Source organism: Corvus moneduloides, chromosome 3 (genome assembly GCF_009650955.1).
Source record: "Corvus moneduloides isolate bCorMon1 chromosome 3, bCorMon1.pri, whole genome shotgun sequence".
NCBI classification, from domain to species: Eukaryota; Metazoa; Chordata; class Aves; order Passeriformes; family Corvidae; genus Corvus; species Corvus moneduloides.
The window spans coordinates 88,184,955-88,204,782 of NC_045478.1; the positions used below are offsets into that span (position 1 = coordinate 88,184,955).

Consider the following 19,828-nt stretch of genomic DNA (forward strand, 5'->3'; position numbering starts at 1 on the left):
ACTTTGACAATGCAGTACTTCTGCCAGGCTCAGTGGTGTATCTAACATCAAAGTAAAATGCTGACTATGCAGTCCCACCATTTCATTATTAACATCATCTTCCTGCTTCTGTGAAGCTGAACTTCAGATTTCAAATAATACTTCTTCCAAAGTCCAGGCTGGCACAGTTTTGATTTGCAAGGCATTCTGTAATAAAAGGCATGAAGCATACAACCTGAATATATACTCTCTAATACTATACCCTTTTCGTCAATTTAGACACGTCAGCAGAGAGTTGTTGCCATTATCCATCCTAAATGCACTGCTAATTAACTTTTAAATATATTGATGATAGGCAGATCTTCCTATTTTAACTTTTAAAAAATTTATATGCCTACACATTACAGATGAGAAATTCTATAATTTTAAATAAATCATTGACATTAATTTTGCAATGAGAAGTAGAATCTTTGAAATTTCTAGTAGGAGTGAAAATATAAAATAGCAACTGTTTGCTCGCAAATTCATTTTAGAAAACTGTGAAATTAAATTTACCCTCAAAGTCTAAGATTTGATTTACCCAACTTCCTATCCTTCACATCTTGGCTATCCCCATCTCCCCTGGAAAACTGACAGCTCTCAAGCTGACACCGAGCCAGTAACACCCAGTGTCTGTGCCAGGGTTCACAGCCCTGCAGGAGTGAGCCTGCCTTCCAGGGAGCCCATGCACAGCTGTCCCCCAGAGTCTCAGAAATCCACAATCCTTGGCAATGGCCATCCTTCCAGTTCTGGTGAATCAGACTTTCCAGTAAAAAACTGTCACCTTAGAAATTGCCCAGCCTACTCAAACCCAAAGGGAAATAAAGTTTTATCACACTGAGATTGCTGGTAAAATGGTATTTAAATACAAACCAGGAAAAACCCCTAAATTATTGAAAACAACATTTAGCTTCCCTGAACTCACTTCCTCCACATGAATTCATATTTAATAAATTTATACCCTTACAGAAAACACTATATGAGAAAAAATGCTGAGAAAAGTAACTGGTTTTATCAAAACATATCCCAACCACACTTTACAGAACACATATAAACAATGAAAATTTAAAGTAAATAAGCTGGAAATTCCATTACCTCATCTAAAGTTTTTCCAGTCTGACAGATAAATTACATTGTTATCCTGAAGTTATTTACTTATTGTGCCTCACATCTATTTTTGACATATTAAAATTAAAATTGTGCTACAGAGGTAAACTGATGGGAAACTTTGATGAAAGTATACAAGCTTCAGGTCATAATTATAAGGTGCCTCCTAAAAGAAACCAAAAAGGTGAAAAATGAAACTGGCTTCCAGAAACTGCAGGTTTTGCTAATGGAAATGTGGAAAAAATTTAATTTTCTCTAGTTTGACTATATGAAATAACCTAATTTGGTTTTCTGCTTTGAAGAAGCATGTGTGTCAATGTGTTAAAACCTCTTAGCTACTTATATACTCTGATAGCTTTGGGACAGTAAGTCTGAAGTGAAAAGAAATATCCTCCTTCATCATGTAGGCTGCAAAACTTTAGTTTTACTTGCATAGCTAGAAAGCCTGGACCTTGTTCTAGTACATGGTTTTGAAGAAGCCAATCACAGGTCTGTTTTGGAGTATTGCAAAACTGCTTCCCAAGCCCTCTCCACTGGAAACCAGTGGTGAGAGGAATAAGAAAGGCTCAAATCAGCTTGGAAAGTTCAGACAGAGCTATGTGTAGACCCTTTCCTTGGGACATATGAAAATAATAATCCGGAAAAGTGCTGACGCAGTCCAAGATGGGAGATGAGCTCCTGTTTCCAAGAACACACCCTTGATTATTCCTCAATGGAATTTTTATTCAGAGGTAACTCGTCCCAAGCACAGAAAAGTAAGACTCCTGAGAGAATGGCTTCTATTGTAAATCTATTCTGTAGCAACTTCTTATAACAATGAACAGGTTCCAGTTTACTCCTCTTTCCCCCACTAAAATCAGAATATGTATCCCTATTAAACTTTTATAAGATCATGACAGATTTCTACATTTTTTTTCCACCTACCAGGCCAGAGGAAAGGAAGGGAGCCCCATGTGGAGGGAATCTCTTTTCAAACAGGCATCAAACCAGCCATGAAAGTAATACCATTGTTCTTTGAAAGGAAACCCTGGAACTGCACAATATAAGAAAGCGAGTATCCAAAATCAGCAGTGAAAATTCTGAAGCCCATCCTATGCTCAGCAATCCTAGATCATACATTACAGTTTCTCTTCTGAACAAAAACTTTCACCAAATTCATTGTCACTGCTTAGTATTCAAGGAATATGGAAAAGCTATGCACACAGATGCTTGCATAAGAAACAACCTTGATTAAAGCAAACTGCTTTTCTCAACAACTGCATGTGCATATTCCCAGATGTAATATGCCAGGCTCTCCACTTGTAACAGGGAAAAAGGAAGGGCCACTCAGACAAATTACAAAGCAACAGCAAACTGTATACCCACGTCCTCCATCGCCTCAACATACATATGCACCTAAACAGTATTTTAAGAGGGAATGATTATGCAGAATGGGAGGAAATAACACGACAGAAGGAAAAAGGAGCAATTTATCATTATCAGCATAGGTTTTGTTCAGGTAGATGTACTGGAAGAGAGCCAGCAAACATGAGCCAGAAAGAAATTACAGCCAAGACACCAGTCTGGAAAGCAAGGGATCAGGAACACAAAATATGCCATAGCAAGCAACTGCTATCCAGTTTATACAGCCACAGTGACAAACTACTCCTGAAACCCAGAATGGATATTACCTCCTGGCAGAATGGACATTAACTCCACCTGGTAGCACTGTGGTCCCAATGCAGGTGCATTAGTGTAGCTGGGCTTTGAAGTGTATAACTGCTGCACAACTAGGTCTGTCTGTGTTAAGTCAACTTTAGCTTTATTAGAAATTCACTTGCATTAGTTAACTCGAGTTGTTAGGCCTTTTTACATGTGTTCAGGTATCAACTACAGTAAAGCCAACTGAGAGAGGACATGGTTTTCCTTAGTGTTTTGCACAAGGATAAAATCTTCTGCCAAAGAAAATAAGTGTTTCGGTGATATTTGCAAGGCCTACCTTGCCCAAACCAGGAGTGTCTTTCACTTTGCTGACTGCCCTCAACAAACATGGTGGTGCAGGGGGTGGGGAAGTCTGAAGGATACTGCTGAAGCAGGTAGAGAAGAGAGGAGATTCAGGAACAGATGATGCAGAAGGCCTGTGCTTCTTCTTTTTGGAAGAAAGGTTCAATTTCTGAGCAGCTCTGTGGGAAAAATGACAATAGTAAGCTAAAACAACCTCAAACATCAACAAGAATAAATGAAAGTATTTATCAGGTTACTGTTTAGGTAGGCTCTCAGTTTTGCCCTCATTGATCCCAATAGTTTCATAATTCTTGTTCTTCCCTCATTAGTACTATTTTAATGCCAATGACCACAAAGTTGCTCCAAATTTAAAGTCTGCACTAAGTAGGGTCACAATCAGGCCTCTGTCACTATCTTACCTGTTGAAACAATTCAGCCTGCAAGAAAGCTCCAAACCCAAACCAATGAGCTATATGACAATTTCTGTTTTAGAATTACAAAAGGTTCACACAGAATTGTGTCTCATGCATAAGTCTGATTAGGAAATGAACACTCGTGCAGAGTTAATTAGTAATAAATGCTCAGGTGACTCTGCTGAGGTGTAAGAAGCCTTGCACTAGCTGTTCAAAATTTTTATCACCTCTTAAAACATAAGCCAGTCTAAAAACTGAACAAATGGTGACCAGTGAAAATATTGCTGTTTGTGATGAGATGGAGACAATCATACAAACTCCAGCTGCATTAACCACTAAGCAGGGGAAACAGTGAAGACTGTTTTTAATAGTACAGTATTCTCAGATAAGAATGCTGAAGTTTGTATAGGCTTTGATTGAAAAGCTAAGCTTTCCTGGAACTGAAACATTCAGTAGTTTTGTTTTGCAAAATGTTTTATTTTGAGAGATAATGCAACATTCAAGTCTTTGTTGCAGCTGGTTTGTTCCAACACTTGTGCATCCTGCACTGCCCAGGTGTAACATCAATATTAATCATGTTGTGCCATGGTTTCCCTTTTGCAAAACAGAGCACTTTAAACAGAGCAGGTCAGGGGGAGAACCAACTCAAAGGAGAGATGGATAGAACAATTTTGTTTGCTTCGGCAGACAAATTGGGACTTAATATATGTATAAAAGCAGTCTGTGCTGACAGTAGCTCTCCTTACTTTGCTGAAGTGTGTCACTCAAGACCAATAATTCAAAATCCTCTTAAGTTTTAAGAAGCTTTAGCTCCATTACACTGGTATCAGTTTATATTATCCAAGTCAAAACTTACAAAAGTAATTACATCATTTTACCCAAAGGAGTCAGGGGAGACTGAATATATACACATATCAATATGCCAGTAACTGGTGTTTGTATCAGGTGTCTCAGACACATGGACAAATGACTGCTTGGCATGACGTTGCCATATTGCAGCTGGTCACAAGCACACTGTGTGCACCACCAGTGTGTGTTCTTTTAGCCTATGGCAAGTGCAAAGCGCTTCCAGATAAATTCATTTCTAATAAAAGAAAAACACTAGGAGATTTTAACTGACCTGACACAGAATTAGAACTCAGAAGTTTCTGTACCACCTCCCTGTCCTTTCTCTTCATGCTGACCTGAAGACTGCAGTTCATAACCTGTCCCTCTCATTTAAGGATACACTTTCTTTTTCATAGAAAATGTACCCAAAATGTGTTGGTCAAAACCATTTTTCCTTTTCCTTGCAACATCTCCATGGTTTGAGAGGATTCAATTATTTCAGCTTCCACACTGTCCATTGCTAATACTTCTATGAAGTTGTCCATGCTGAATCAAGATATTCTGTACATCTTATTTTCACTATAAAATTATTTCAAGAGAAATCTTGTACTCTACTTGAAGCAACTGAAAATGTAAATGTTGGTCAAACATACTGAAAGCTTTACCCCTTTAGTCAAGTGCATTAGTCCAGTCTGAAATATAAGCACTAGCTCCATCCACTATGGTCATCCATCTGGTCTCACCGACTCATGCCCTGGTGAAAGTATATTTCCTAAGAGCTGTTTCCTGAATTGACTGACAGAGCCATTATCCCTCTTGCCACTAAATGCTCCTCCAGAATTTGCTGTTCTTTTTACAAAGCTGACAGTGTAATACAAACCACTTCCTGACCCAACCAAGCACATACCAACATTTTCTGAAAAAAAAAAACCACTGTTGGAGGTACCTGGCCTTTTCAAAATCTTGGAACTACATTCTAGTTTGACAGTTATAACCTTTGAGATTGCATTCAAATGGAATAACCTGCATTTTCCTTATATTTTTGGCCTGTGACTGGAAAAATGTATGAAAAACAACAAACTATTTCTCACAACTTCATGGGCCTCTCTTTTTTTCCCCAATGAGAGGAAATCAACGCATGGCAGGCTAGACAATAATTTACAAGCCCTATCAGACTTGACTGAATTTTGAAGGGGATCAAAAAGGCAGTAGGCATCAGGTAATTCTCAGAGCATTTAATTGGGAAGAGAAGACTAGTTTAACCACATGTAGGCTGCAATATGATACAAATACACAGAGTGTGGCTTTCTTGTGAGCACATTTGCGTGAGCAAAATCCTTCAGCCTGAGTGGCTAGCATTGCTCCAAACACAGCTGGTCATGCCAGCTGGTACTGATTTGGCCCTGTGATCTAGCACAGGAGGTTACAAATTCTCATATTTTACTTTTCCAGGCAAGTCAGAGGCCTGGCTCTCCCATGCAGACTCTCTGGACCACCAGGCTTCTCAGGCAAGGCACGAGGCTGGACCCTGGGAGACCTGAGGACGGTGCAGCTCACAGCCTGCACAGCTCCACCAGCAGCTGTTTAGGCTCTGCTCTTTGTACAGGAGCCAGCTATTTTATTTTTTTCATTTAATATCTAGTATAATAGGGCTCTGATTTCCACTTGAGACTCTGCCTACTGCTGCAGTAATGGTGATGGCAGTGATGGCAGCATGGCTTTTTGTGCTGACAATAAGCTGATCATACTCCAGGTTGTATTAGCTCCCATTTGAGCAAAGTGATATCAGCTATGGAATATGCAGGGGTGTGCAGGGGGCTCCAGTGCATTGTAAACCACTTCCCCACTGTGTGTGGTATGGCTGTGGTAGGGATTGCATCCACAGAGACTCACAAGGAATTTGATCCAAATTCAATTTTCGAAGGGTATAATTTAAATTGCATTAGACCACTGTGTGAACATACTTATTCACAACAGAACTGTCTTTAATGTCATTTTACTGAATTACCTTCCAAAATAATGCATATTTAATCCAGTTTAGCTAATATACTTTGGATTAACGCCTTCAGATAATTTGGACTATTTCTTTCCTGAGAGTCCCGATGCAAACAAGCAGCTGGAGACTTTTTGAAGGCTTACAAGATTTCTGGCAGAGCAAATAATCACAAGATCAAGAGCTGAAATTGCAGGGGGGACATTAGAAAGCTGATTAAAGTTCAATCCAAATAAAACTAATACATTGCCCTGGCAGGAAAGGGAAACTGCTTTGAAAGTCCACCTGATCCATAGCAAAGACTGAGATCATTTCTTGAAAGGACATTCTCTGCTTTTTGTTTTTTAAAATACAAGTTTAATAATTTATATCTTTCGGCAGTCAGAACTGTTTTCACACCCCACCAGAAACGGTGATATATTTTTTCACCTTAAAACTTCCCCAGCAGGCTGGGATTTTCAAACACATTGAATGTAGAAGTAACTTCCCTACCCTGGAAGACAATTCAAGACTGATAGGAACTTTCTGAAAGCTGAAGATGCTCCATGTGACTTACTGAAGAGATGGAAGTAAACCATCTTAGAGCTAATACTGAGATGCAGGGGGGAAAGCATGCTCTTTGGAAACATGATTAGAGAGATGAATGAACATAAATGGATTAAATAATCTATTTTTAACACAGAACAAAGGCACATCTCGGAGTGGTGCAAAGAACTCTGCTAAGTTATTCATACTACTTATAAGCAATACAAGAATGAAGTTGCTTAAACTCTAGGCAAAATAAAAGGCATTGTGGAAAGCTCTGTAAATATCTTGCTTAGAGAAGTCATTGGGGTGATTTCTTACAGTACAACATATGTAAGGAAACTCTGTGGAAAGAATAGTTTGAAAATTCATGGCTTCTAAATTAATGCTAATAAAATTCAAGGGACACTTGTTTAGCTTGATAAAACAAAATGTTTTTTTCAGCAACACATCATGCAAGGCAAAGTTAAAACTTTAGGACTGTCAAAGTAGAGGTCAGTAGGCCCACTAAGTTCATTAGATTTAGAAGGAGGTGCAGCAGATACTTAAAATACTATTCACATTTTTGTCAGCAAAGTTCATTGATAAGTAACACTGACTGACACACTCCTCCATCAGTGACATCTGAAGAGATTTCCTTAGGTGAGTATCTCTGTATAATTATTCCTTACTGGATGTTCATACTACACTGAGATGCATCCAGTACTTATCACCCTTGGAAATAGAATTCCAGATCATAGACGATATTGAGCTGGCATATCAGTTTCTGTGTCAAAATAGGAAGTGAAATTTCATTTTCATATCATATTTTCCACAGAGAAAATTACTCACAAGCTATGGATACTAAACAGTCATGTATTAACTAACTTTATTGTAAATATTTACAATTTTAATTCAAACTAAAAAACTATTTTTCTTCCGTATTTGGAGGCACAATTCCATCTTATAGTAAAACTATTCTTGGCTGGGTGCACCATTCAAGGAGTAAGGTATGAACTTTATCTCTGCAAGGGATGGCTTACCAGAGGATGTGATGGTTAGACAAGCCCAAAGTATGTTAATGACCTTCCATGGCAATTAAAACACTACCTTTACTTACCCAAAACTGTCTTGCCTGCTGTATTTTAATGTATGTTGGAAAATAGATGGAAGTTTAGTTTGGAAATCAGTCTTCTGAGCAAACTCTCTAAGCATATTTGTGCAGGTATATCATCAGCTATAAAATAGACCTGTGTATCTGTGATCAGCAGTGTTTGTTACCCAGCATGAAACATTTGTATCCTACGGTCTCAGGTTGAGCACATATAGTGAAAGACACCATTATCCAGCCACACCCTCAAAACAAGAGCTGTACTGATGTTCTTCTTTTCTTTCTTTTTTTTTTTTTTTAACCCCAGACATAATTTCTCCCGTAGAACAAAGCAGAAGTTTTAGACTGTCACCTACAAAGTAAAATGTAATCTGTGTAGTATTTTAGTTAACTGACTGCGCTGGTTTCAGCTGGAGTAGAGTTCATTTTCTTCCCAGTGGCTAGTGTGGAGCTGTGTTTTGGGTTTGTACTGAACGCAGTGAAGATAACATAGAGATGTTTTTGTTATTGCTGAGCAGGGCATACACAGAGCCAAGGCCTTTGCTGCTTCTCCTACAGCCACACTGGTGAGGAGGCTGGGAGTGCATGGGAGGCTGGGAGGGGACACAGCTGGGACAGGTGACCCAAACTGACCAAAAGGATATTCCAGACCAAATAGCATCATGCTCAGTATATAAAGTGGGGGGAAGAAGGAGGAAGGGGTGGAATGTTTGGAATGTTGGTGTTTGTCTTCCCAAGTCACCATTATGTGTGATGGGGCCCTGCTCTCCTGGAGACAGCCAAACACCTGCCTGCTCATGGGAAGTACTGAATTAACACCTTGTTTTGCTTTGCTGGTGTGCATGGCTTTTGCTTTCCCTGCTAAACTGTCTTTATCTCAACCCACGAGTTTTCTCACTTTCACCCTTCCCATTCCCTTCCCACTCCCACTGGTGGGGGAGAGAGAGAGCAGCTGCCTGGGCTTGGCTGCTGGTTGGGGTTGAACCACGACACTGGCAGAATGTCAAACAAAGGAATACTGGAATCCTGCCACTAGTTTTGATTATTTCCAACTCAAATGTTTGCCAACATGGTTTCCAAGTGTATTTTCTGCTTTGGGTAAACATGTTTATATGAAATTTCCTAGAAAAGTCCTCGTGGTAGCTGGAAGTTAAAAAACAATGGGATACTGCAAATTTACAACCATGCAGATTCTTTCTCTGTGAGAAAAGCCAGTCTTGATTTTCTGTCACACAAGGTCACTCAATAGTGTTTCATCCAGGATCTTTCATTACTAAATTATGTCACCTACATGCTGCCCATACAAACTGGACAGAGTGCACTGAATGGGATGTTCACATTTCTGACTGTAGGGCTCTAACCCACCTTCTCCGAATTTTCAGCAAAATTTATTCGATTTCTTCCATTCACCCGCATAGGTGATGCATGCTCAGTAAGGCCACATCACAGCCAGGCTGACCTGAGTGCTACCACCAAAAAGGGAGACACCACACCTGCCACTGCCCTGTCTACATACTTCCTTTCCCTCTCTTGCTTCTTCCTCACATTTATTTTGGCTTGCCTGCTACTGCTTTGACCTCCTAAATGGGCTTGTTCCAAGGGTGTTCTAAATCATACTTATTTGACATGGCTAATATGCCTGAATTCTATGGCAAGGTCTTTCCCAGCCTTAAAATCTGAGGCACGTGGTATGAACTGCGGTTTCATATAAATCTCACATTTCTATCTGGAGGGCAACAAATTGGCCAGGAGCCGTGGCTTCCTCTGTGCCATGCCTTCCCTTGCATCTTCTAAAGCAAAGAGAAGAAAGATGCTTTAGAGGATGTTTAACCCACAAGCTAACAGCTTGCTCCCACCCCTCCACCATCTGCTGCAAACCAGGGGTACCACCTGGGAAGCTTGTTCAAGAAGCAAGAACAGCCTCCAAGAGCTTTTCCTCATACCTCTCCATGGAACAGTTTTTTCTCACCCAGAGTGAAAGCAAAAAGACAAAGTGATAAATCTTGCAGCTGTCTTGCCATGTCCCTTCTCAGTCCTCATTCCCTGCCTTCCAACAGGAAGCTACAAGCTATAAACAAGAATCAGGACAAACTGTATTCCTCTTCAATTCTCGGGGTGGCCAAACCCAGGGCTGTGGTGCTGCAGCCTAGTAAGATATGTAAGGAATGAAATAAAAATCCTCAGAGGAACACTTTCAGGATTTGTAGTTCCAGTAAGATTCTTAGTATTTGTGTTTAATTATTTTACAATGCCTTTAAAATCTGGAGATAATTTGAGCTTTCTGCTTATTCTGTAGAAGGTATAATAAACATCTCTCCAAAGCCCAGTAAACACTTGCCCCTTATTGTTCTCTTTATTTTTATGCATGCATTCAATTTCATAGCAACAGTAAAGCTGTCCCAGGCTCTAATCTTTCATATCTTGGGTGGTAGTTCAGACATTTTGGCCACAGTGCCTTAGTGACTGTCCTCTCCCCAGGAACTGTACTGTAACTGTCAAGAAACTCCTTATTTTTAATTTAATTAATTATAAAAAGTCAAAATAGATCTTCAAACTTTATTCTGTATAGGTCTTATAAAAGCTGAGGCACACAGGCAAACTCAGTGAAATTAACATCACAGACATGCTCTTATACTAGCTTCAAAGTTGAGTAAATTCTTTGGCAACAGAGCTGCTCCTAGATTGCAGCAAAACGAAGATGAGGAGTATGCTTTCAGACCAAGAGCTTAAGGAGAAGCTCAAAGTTCTACACAACTATACTGTGGGACAGAGGACTCATATTCTAACAGCTGTTATTTGAGGGAAACCCCCAGTTTTAGAGAAGGATAGGACAAGATCTGAAACAAACCCCTTCTCATGTCATCACTGTTTGATTCACAAAGTTCTCTTCTGCAGGCAGCACTGTATTCCAGCAGAGATCTTTTTCTCTAACCTGTAAGTTCCTGGAAAACTCTGATTTGGTGACAGATGTCTTTCTGCCTTTGGCAACAGGATTATTCATTAGCACTCATGCATAAAGGTAATGTTGGCAAAAAAAGAAACAACTCAAACGAACCACCACATTTGAAATTTCTACAAGAGGTCATACCCTTGTCCTTCAATGGTACCCATCAAGAAAACTACATATTGACTCAATATCTTGATACATTTAGCTAAAGAAATATAATTTCTGATTTCTTTCCTTTCTTTTTCTCCTCCTTCTCTTCTTAATATGGTTCCTACATTTCAGGCATTATTGACCAAGGTAGTGGTCACACACACTACAAAAATGACCAGATTCACCTTTTCTGCTGTTATTGACTGCAGACACACATAATCAACCTGCATTTTTAGAGAAAAAGAGTGATTTTGGTAACAAGCAGAAGAACCCAACCATGTGGAAAATGTTCAGCAATCAAACAAAGAAGAGAAATCACTAGTCAATTTTTTTAAAGAGTGGGTAAAGGTTGTTTCTACTAATAATCTAGCTTGTTTTTCTCTACAAAAAAATGGTTTTATAAAAAAATGGTAGTCAGACAGATGACAGTGCTCACAACATTATCCTTTCCTTGGAAAGCTCTGAGGATCAATTGGATATGTGTCACTGCGTGCTTAATGCATGAAGCAAGCTGACCAATTATACTTGGATAAAATAAAATAAGATGTTTATCACTAGTTGAATATAGGAAGAAAAACAGATATATTTACTATAACTCAAATTAATTTAAATGTAAGAACTTACCAGTTACCACCATGGTTACTTGGCAACCCATTTTCAAACCAGAGTAGACTTTAATTCAGTCACACAGAGCTGAGGGCAAGGACTCTAGTATCTTCCAAGGAAAGGACAGAAACAGGCTCCATCCAGCTCAGCCTTTGGGTGTTAAGACATATTGCCCATTTATACTGAGGATTCATTTTGCAAGGCACCAGCATTTCCACTAAGTGGAAGGAGATGTGCACTGTTTTATCTTTGTAGTGTTATTGTGTAAAACAAGAAATATACACAGATGTTACACTTGTTAACTGTAAAATAATAAAGGTATAGATCTACAGTTACACTGCCTTCTTGTGAAAGTTCCCCAAGGAATAGCTGGCAGATTTTCCCTATGTCTGAGATAACACAGGAAATGCCAAACCATTGGACTGGACTCCTGGTTAGTCAGCCCCTCGCTGACTCTCCTCATGAGCAGTTGTGACAGCTCAAAAACGTGACTAACAGAAGCTTTGCAATGAGGGGCCCACAGACCACTGGCCATTTAATAACAGTCCTTAAAATCACATAAAGAAAATTCTTTAGCTGTAAGTTTTATGGAGCTTATACGATTACAGTTATTCTATTACCTTGAATGCTAAAGCCTGACCACATACTGTGCAGAAAGCTATTCTGCTTCATATCTGTCCCATTCAGCAAAAACCTCTCATAACACCAGGAGAAAATGCAGCCAGCACACAGATTCACAGTCCATTTTGTCATTGTTTAACTTTCCGGTTGGCAGAACCATAAAAAGGTTAAAAGGCAGGTATGTTTTACAGGGGGTTTTGCCTCATCAATATTTTTGAGGTCAGCACATTTAAAATAACACCAGCATACAAATGGTAAACTATTCTGACAATGCAGATGCACTGAAATTCAATGCACTTAAGCCCAGCTCTGACAAGCCATCTCCTGTCATAGTAAAAAATATTTCCTCTGAGAGTTCCTGTTAGTTTTGCCTTGGACTTATTTAAGTCACCACCAGGAGATGGTGATAATTCTTTGATACACATTGTTTTCAGCTACTGGAGACTACCACTGTTACTATAAATAACATGCTATGGTCCAAGTCTGAGGTCTTCCTCTTAGCAGACTGCACACACCCTAAAATCAGTCCAGTCCCAACAGCTGATACACAAAGCAGACAAAACAAAGGAAGAAATTTTATGATCCCACCTTCCTAGAGACAGGCTGAAGCTCAAAGAAATTTACGAATGGTGGGACCTAATAAATTCATCTATATTTTCTCAGCAGATTCACACAAATAGTTATGGTGATTTTGAAGATGCCTAATAGCATCCCCTCCAGTACCTACAAGAAGGGTACCAAGATGACAGACTTGTGCTCCATACCAGGATATGGAATGAGAACAAGAGCTAGTGGGCATATGTTGAAGAAAGAGGAGTTTGGACAGGGTATAAGGAAAAGCTTTTTCACCCTGAAGGCATCCAAGCAATGCTGTGCAGTTTTTGTGCTTGGGCAAGTTTAGCCCCAAATGGATAAAAGCCTGGGCAACATGTCCGACCTCAGAGCTGAGCCTGCTTTGAGCATGAAGTTGGATTAGAAACATCTTGATGTCCCTTCCAGCATCTACAATCCAATGATGCTATGAAAGAAATGTCAATGTAAATCTGAAAGCAATAAAATATCATGCTGTATTTTTTCTTTCAAAATGTACTTTCTCTGAAAATTTTCAACAGAATCACTTGGTGTCAGTCTCAGAAATTTATGAAATTCAAAATTAAATCTTTAATTTTCAGTATATTAATTTAAATATAACTGGAGGAATGTCAAACTACAGTTTCAAACTGAAAATAGTAATAGCTACTTCTTTTCTGCAAGATTTTTATGAAAACACATTAAATTTTTTTTTAATTGTTTACTTTCTGGTAGCATATTAGCTAATCAGCACATGCTGATGAATTTAGTTTCATTTGAATGAAATTATTTGAATGAAATCCACATTTCTTGCTGAGAAAAAAAAATGACACGAATTTCACCCAGGTCACCTTCAATGTTTTATGATAAAACCTCTCTCTATCTACTGAAGTCTCAGGCAGTAATTCTACACAACACTAAATGTCCTCATATCCTACCACTTTCAGGGGAAGTCCCATGTGCCCAGCCTCTTGCAGGAATGCTCAGCATTCTGCTGGCTTGGACCCCACCTCCTTTGGGAGCTGACCTTAATATTTAACCTACTTTAATCATGCTGCAGAATGATTATGAAAAATTATGAAACTGGAAAACACTATTAGTGTTGGCAATTTCTGATATTTTTAAAACAAACCTTTTGTTCTTTTTTTTTTCTATTTCCAGTAAAGTGAAATTTAAAAAAACCCCATGAAATTAAATACACCACACAGAGTAGTAAGGCGTTGCCAGAAAGAATTGAACTGTACAAATGTGCAGCCCAGGCACCAAAAAGCAGAATTTATGACATGTAAAGTCTTTAATCTGCAGCTTTTTGCTCATTACCTGTTCAGATTTCAGTGAAAGCCAATTAATTTTCAGTTCTGAGGGCACTTCTCAGATAGTTGCACAAACCACTATACTGAACAAGTTTGTTTCTTAGCAAAAGCAAATTTTTGAAAATACCTCCAGAAGTGGGAAAATAAGTTATTTGCAATGGCTCAAAATTTTATGCAAAAATGTTTCTCTAAACTCAACCTGTCTCATATAAAGAGGGCAGGAAAACACATTTGCTGTTTGATTTTACTTGGATCTTAATCTCTTTCATGATTTGTTGATAGAACCTGTATTTGCTGTTCCACATGAATAAAGTGCCAGTAACTCCTGTTCAATATTGCTGAAATATAGCTGAGAGTCAGGGGTGCAGGGGGGAGGGATATTAGAGGAATTAGCAAGGGTCTTGTCTGCTCTTCTGTAACACCAAAGGCACTGCAGTCTCTGAGTCTCCTGGGTCCACACTAGATATTACAAATACAAGGGGTAATATTACCCAGAAAAACCTTTTGCCTCTTAAAATGCACATGGCCCCCTCTAAGAATAAGACAAAAACTGTATTTCTTACTATATTTCTTTTATACCAGAGGACAGGAGAAGGAGAGCACTTTCTGTGTACAGTGAGTATACTTTGCTTTCCAGAGCAGATGATAACAAAGAGATTCATCTGTTCCTTTTGCCCTACTACAGCCACCTGCAGCAAGGCTAAAGCAGGTCAGATGCTGCCTCACCCTATGTTTGCAGAAAGAGAAGTCATTATTTTCCATTTTGGAAATTTGATCACACTCACACATTCGGTATATTGGTCATTTTAAATAACCTAAACTGGCCAGAAAATAGAACTCAGAATTTAGTTTCCAACATCACAAGATTCTGCCCTCACTTGAAATGCTTTTATCAGATTTAAACAACAGAGGATGGAAACCTTATTGACGGGGTAATATAGTTAAAATTAAGCTGACCAACTGATTTGCTGTGTCTGAGGTTGCCTCTTTGTATTAAAGAACTCCTCAGCTCCTTCACAATAAAACATATTCCTGTTGAAGCTTCTGAACAAAATGAAAGTTTCATTCTATCTGGAAGATACTGATCCATTTGGGACTAATTCAAGCTTCCTAGATTTATCAGTTTAGGCCTCCTGAGCTCATAACAAACCTGTGCAGTACTCTGAGGAGCCTCAAGCAGACTCTCCCTTCACGCTCCCATCCCAATTCTTCTGTGACCTGGTACCCAGCAAATGTAGCTTGCAATCAGCCCTCTCTAAAAGGCTTTTTGCAGATATCCATATATCATAGCCCTTTGATTTCTGACAACCAAAAAATTCCCCCTGCACCCTCTCACTAAGCCACAGAGTTTTATACCAGTCCTTTGGCTCTAACAGGACCCATTAGACTCACAGTAATGAGTGGGGCTCTCCACAGCTTTGTACACAGCCATATGGGAGGCCATGCTCCCCAAAATTTAGTTATTTTTAGTAAATCTTCTGTTTTATGCACTTGCAATATCACCAAAAACTGTGGGCATCACTGAAGTAGCCTCAGTCAAGTAGTCATTCAAGAATGAATGTTACAACTGAGAAGACTGACAAATATTGGGGGGCAAGAGGGGTTTAAAGTACTTTAGCTTGAAGTAGCTGATAACACAACCTTTTTACACCACAAAGCATACTAAATTTCTAAATATAAACTTTATTCTTCTCCCTGATATGTAAAGCCACAGTCACACACTGTGTGTCCCCAATGCAAAAACACTGCAAAGCTGATATAGACGGACAAGACACATAAATATATTTTTTTTACCCCTGTTTAAACATAAATTATCCCACTGTCATTTCAACAGTATGGTTACAGCAAATAGCCTTCTTAGTGTGAAAGTCTTTATCCTGGTCAGATTATTCCTAAACAGCATGGAGAATAAGGAAATACAACATGAAGTACTACCTAATGACAAATTTGCAATTACTCAAGAATGGCTCTACTGATACAATGATTTTGGCAAGAAGAAATATGCCCCATAACAAAAATTGTTGCTTTGTATATAGATGAACACACACATGCAATACAGCCAAGTTCACTTTCCCCTGCACAGATCAACATCCACACCAGTCCTGCATGCACAGACCAAAGACGAAAAGAAAAAGAAGAAAAGCACAGGACAGGGAATCCATTTGGGCCCTTGTTAGTGTAAGCAAACACCATCACACTGCTTCACACTGCTTCACACCTGAGCTGGGACAGCACAACTCTTCACCAGACAAAGCAACTGGCCACAGATCTCTCCCTTTCAGTCATCAATATCACTGACTTCCTTTTTCCCTCATTTTATTATGTTCTCTGGTAGCTATTTTCCATCTGTCATGTTACCTGTTTTTCTTTTTGCCTGGTTACTGCCACATCAATTCATTTAAACAGGTACTATCAGAAACACAGCAGGCAGATGAAATGCATTCAGCTCGTCACCAACAGTCCAATGCTCCCCCAGGGGTGATGTTACAGTCTTTATTCTATGATTAGCTCCTGCCCACTGCACCAACTTAGACTTTCATTTGCTATTCTGTTCCCCCAGCTAGAGAGCATTTATCCTCCTCCTCTTTGGATTTATTTTCTGTTCTAAATACCTATCTCTGAAAATGCAGATACGGAAGGAAGACCCATGGACTATGTGACACAATTAGTACCAGGAGAAACAGTGTATCTGTGGGCCTTTTTGCATGGTTATATTTCACACATCTCACACTGCAAGGAGGCACACTCTGATCATTAAATTCAAATCAATAATGTAAGGGGCAGTTTCAACGACCCTCCGGAGATATGACTGTGCTCCAAAGCTTACTGAGGCCAATCTTGGGTCACTTGTTTCTGAATGTATGATAAATTTTCTCTGGAAGTTCAATTTTACAAGGATCCAGGCATCTCCTGTGGTATGTGGTGCATGCCTTTACCTCCTACTGAGACTAATGGGACCTTAAGGGGCTGGACAAATTTCAGGAACAGGCATTTTCTGAATTATAAAAGCAATTCCTGTCTGTGGACCTAATCCAATACCATGATGTATGCCCTGTATTGCTGTTGAAAGAAAAAGAAGCACGAAATATTCATTCTCTTGAAGAAGGAGATTACAGAAAACCTGAAAGTTAGAACACAAGGCAACCAGCTCATGCGTGGAGCTCATCAATACAACTGTTAGGAGGCTCCCAGGAAAGCTGGCTGGTGGGGCAGCCAGCCAAACTGGGGTTACCACGATGTGTGTTAGGAGGGCAAGGCATGATTACACTATCATTATTTACCAAGCAAGATAGAGAATTTTTTCAAGCATGACTGAATTGCATCTGCCCTTGAACACCTGGCAGGGAGTAAAACTGTCTCGCAAGCAGAGAGAGGTTTGCTGCCTTTGCTGCAGATGAACTCACTATCATGAGAACTCCAAAGAGCAAGGCATTTAGTAATTAAAGGAGTATAAATATAGGGCATGTGACCATGTCGTTTCCCCTTCTCTATCTGATGTCACAGGAAAGCATGGAATGACAAAAACAAAGCTTGTTTTCATGTTCTTTTCTACCAAGACTAAATAAGATTATAGCAGAAGCAGACAGACAGTCACACTGGCAACAATGTGATATTGTGAAGCTGGTTGGGGGGAAGAAAAGAAAAAAGCACCAACTCAAAAAGTCTTTCAGCAGTCTATTTTAAGGAGGCATCTTATATAACAGGAAGCAAGCGCAGTTATTCTGGATTCTTGAACACCGTCTGTCACATCGCCATGAGCAAAGGAAGTATAAAGAAGTATGTGAGACCGTTTGAAGACTGTTAGTTTTAATTAGTCTGCAATAATGCTGGTTATATAAATCCTTGCAGGTTGAATTAGAGAAAGAAAATACCATCGAGATAAAGCCTACATAATATCTAAATCATTCCAAAGCTAAGGGGAAAAGACATCTTTTTTTTTCTTTTCTTTTTTTTTTTTTTTCGCAAATGGCAAGTTCAGACGTGAGGGTGGCGATCAGTGTGTGGTATTTCCAGGCACTAACCACTAACACAGCTCTGAATTCTTCAGGGCAGGAATACACACTCTCAAGGAGGCAAGGCACAGGTGGCTGTTCCTTGGCAAAGGAGCACTTTTCTGTCCAAAAGCTACCAAGTGAAGCATCAGCTGCCCACATATAATTTAGCAGGAACACTAGAAGGGTCCCTCAAGGTTGTGGTAAACCAGCTGGCTCATTAGCCACTACTCCAGCCTAGCCTGCAAGTGCTACTGTGGTGCCCAGAGCTACTGGTGCTGAGAGCTAACACAACTCCTCTACCTTTTCTCCCTACAAGAACAGCCACATAACACAGGGCAGGATGGAATACTCCATTTCTTAGGTTTCTAGCACAGGGATTAGAATTTGGCTAATAGCTTTGGTCATAGACAGTGTTTAGGATGAAAGGATGTACTAGAATTTTAAAACCAGTGAAACATTTCAGTGTCTTAAAACCACACATAGTTGTTTTTTTTTTAAGCTTTAGCATAGATGGAAAGAGAAATAAAATTGTCTGTATCCAGTTGAAAAGAATGCTGTGTCTAATTCAAACCGGAATTTTGATAGTTTCATTTCTAAACCAAAAAACAATGGTTCACATAGCTTTTCTTTACTAACCTGATAAGAGTTAAAGGAGAAATTGTGTGGACACTACCCAGACTTGTGGAGCTTTACCCCATCCAACCACTGTCTGCTGCTCCCAAGGCTGTGCAGGTGTACAGATCAGAAATAGCCCATATCCAGAAAAGCAATGCCACATACACACTTTGCAAACCTCAAGAAAAGAAAACATAGTTTAGACATTGAGATGTAACTGTGCATAAAACATCTGGGGAAAATTTTCAGGAAATCTAAGTTAGCTTTGCTCCAAATACTTCTGACTGATTTCACAGCAGCTGGTTTATGGAGAGTTTGAAATTTGTCCCACTCTTTATCCCAATTAGATACAAAACCAAAAGCTTCCTAATCCACAAATGACTGCTAAAATAGCAGATGAAAAGAGGAAAGGATGAAAATTAGGTCAGCTAATAAAAATACAAATACTATTGAAACTTGCAATAACTGAATATTACTAAATGTTGATATAATGCTTTACCAGTTTTTATCCATTTAGTTCTTGGTATGCTGACTCAAAAAGAGAAAGACCCATTTAGGAACGTCTTATGCATGTAATATAAGCCCTCCCTTCATGAAACAGCATCTGTGTATCTCAATGTTAGGAACTTTTCATAGTGACTGATGTCTAAACCAAGGAAACATATTGTTTTGATTATACTTTTCAAAATATTGAAACTTACAAAAGAAGCAAAGAAGGTAATAAAACTCCTCCACTTCCCCATCCAAATAACTATAATCACATTAATTATATTGCCTTCCATTCCGTCATTACCTTTACCACATTATGGTTAGAAAATCAAATGCAAGAAACTTTTCTTTGTGTCTGACAATAAAACATTTTGCTCAGATGTTCCTAGTTAGAGCTGTAGTTTCCGTCACAGAAGTACAACAGTAGGGAGGTGAAGCCAGAAAGCCATGAAGTTCCCCAAATCCACAGAGATGGTACAAAGCCAGAAGGAATGGCAGAATTACAGTTCCCTGGGCAAACACTACTACTGCCTAACAGACTGCATCTGAGAAGGTGTCTCGACTG

General features: G+C 39.3%; 1 protein-coding gene across 1 annotated transcript in view; it reads right to left on the reverse strand.

Moving 5' to 3' along the window:
- The window catches only part of KIF26B (kinesin family member 26B), a 285,388-nt gene that overhangs the window by 105,054 nt on the left and 160,506 nt on the right, over positions 1–19,828 (reverse strand). The window contains exon 5 of the mRNA XM_032102636.1: positions 3,104–3,287. Coding sequence (XP_031958527.1) covers positions 3,104–3,287 — 184 coding nt within the window. The remainder of the gene's footprint in view (positions 1–3,103; positions 3,288–19,828) is intronic.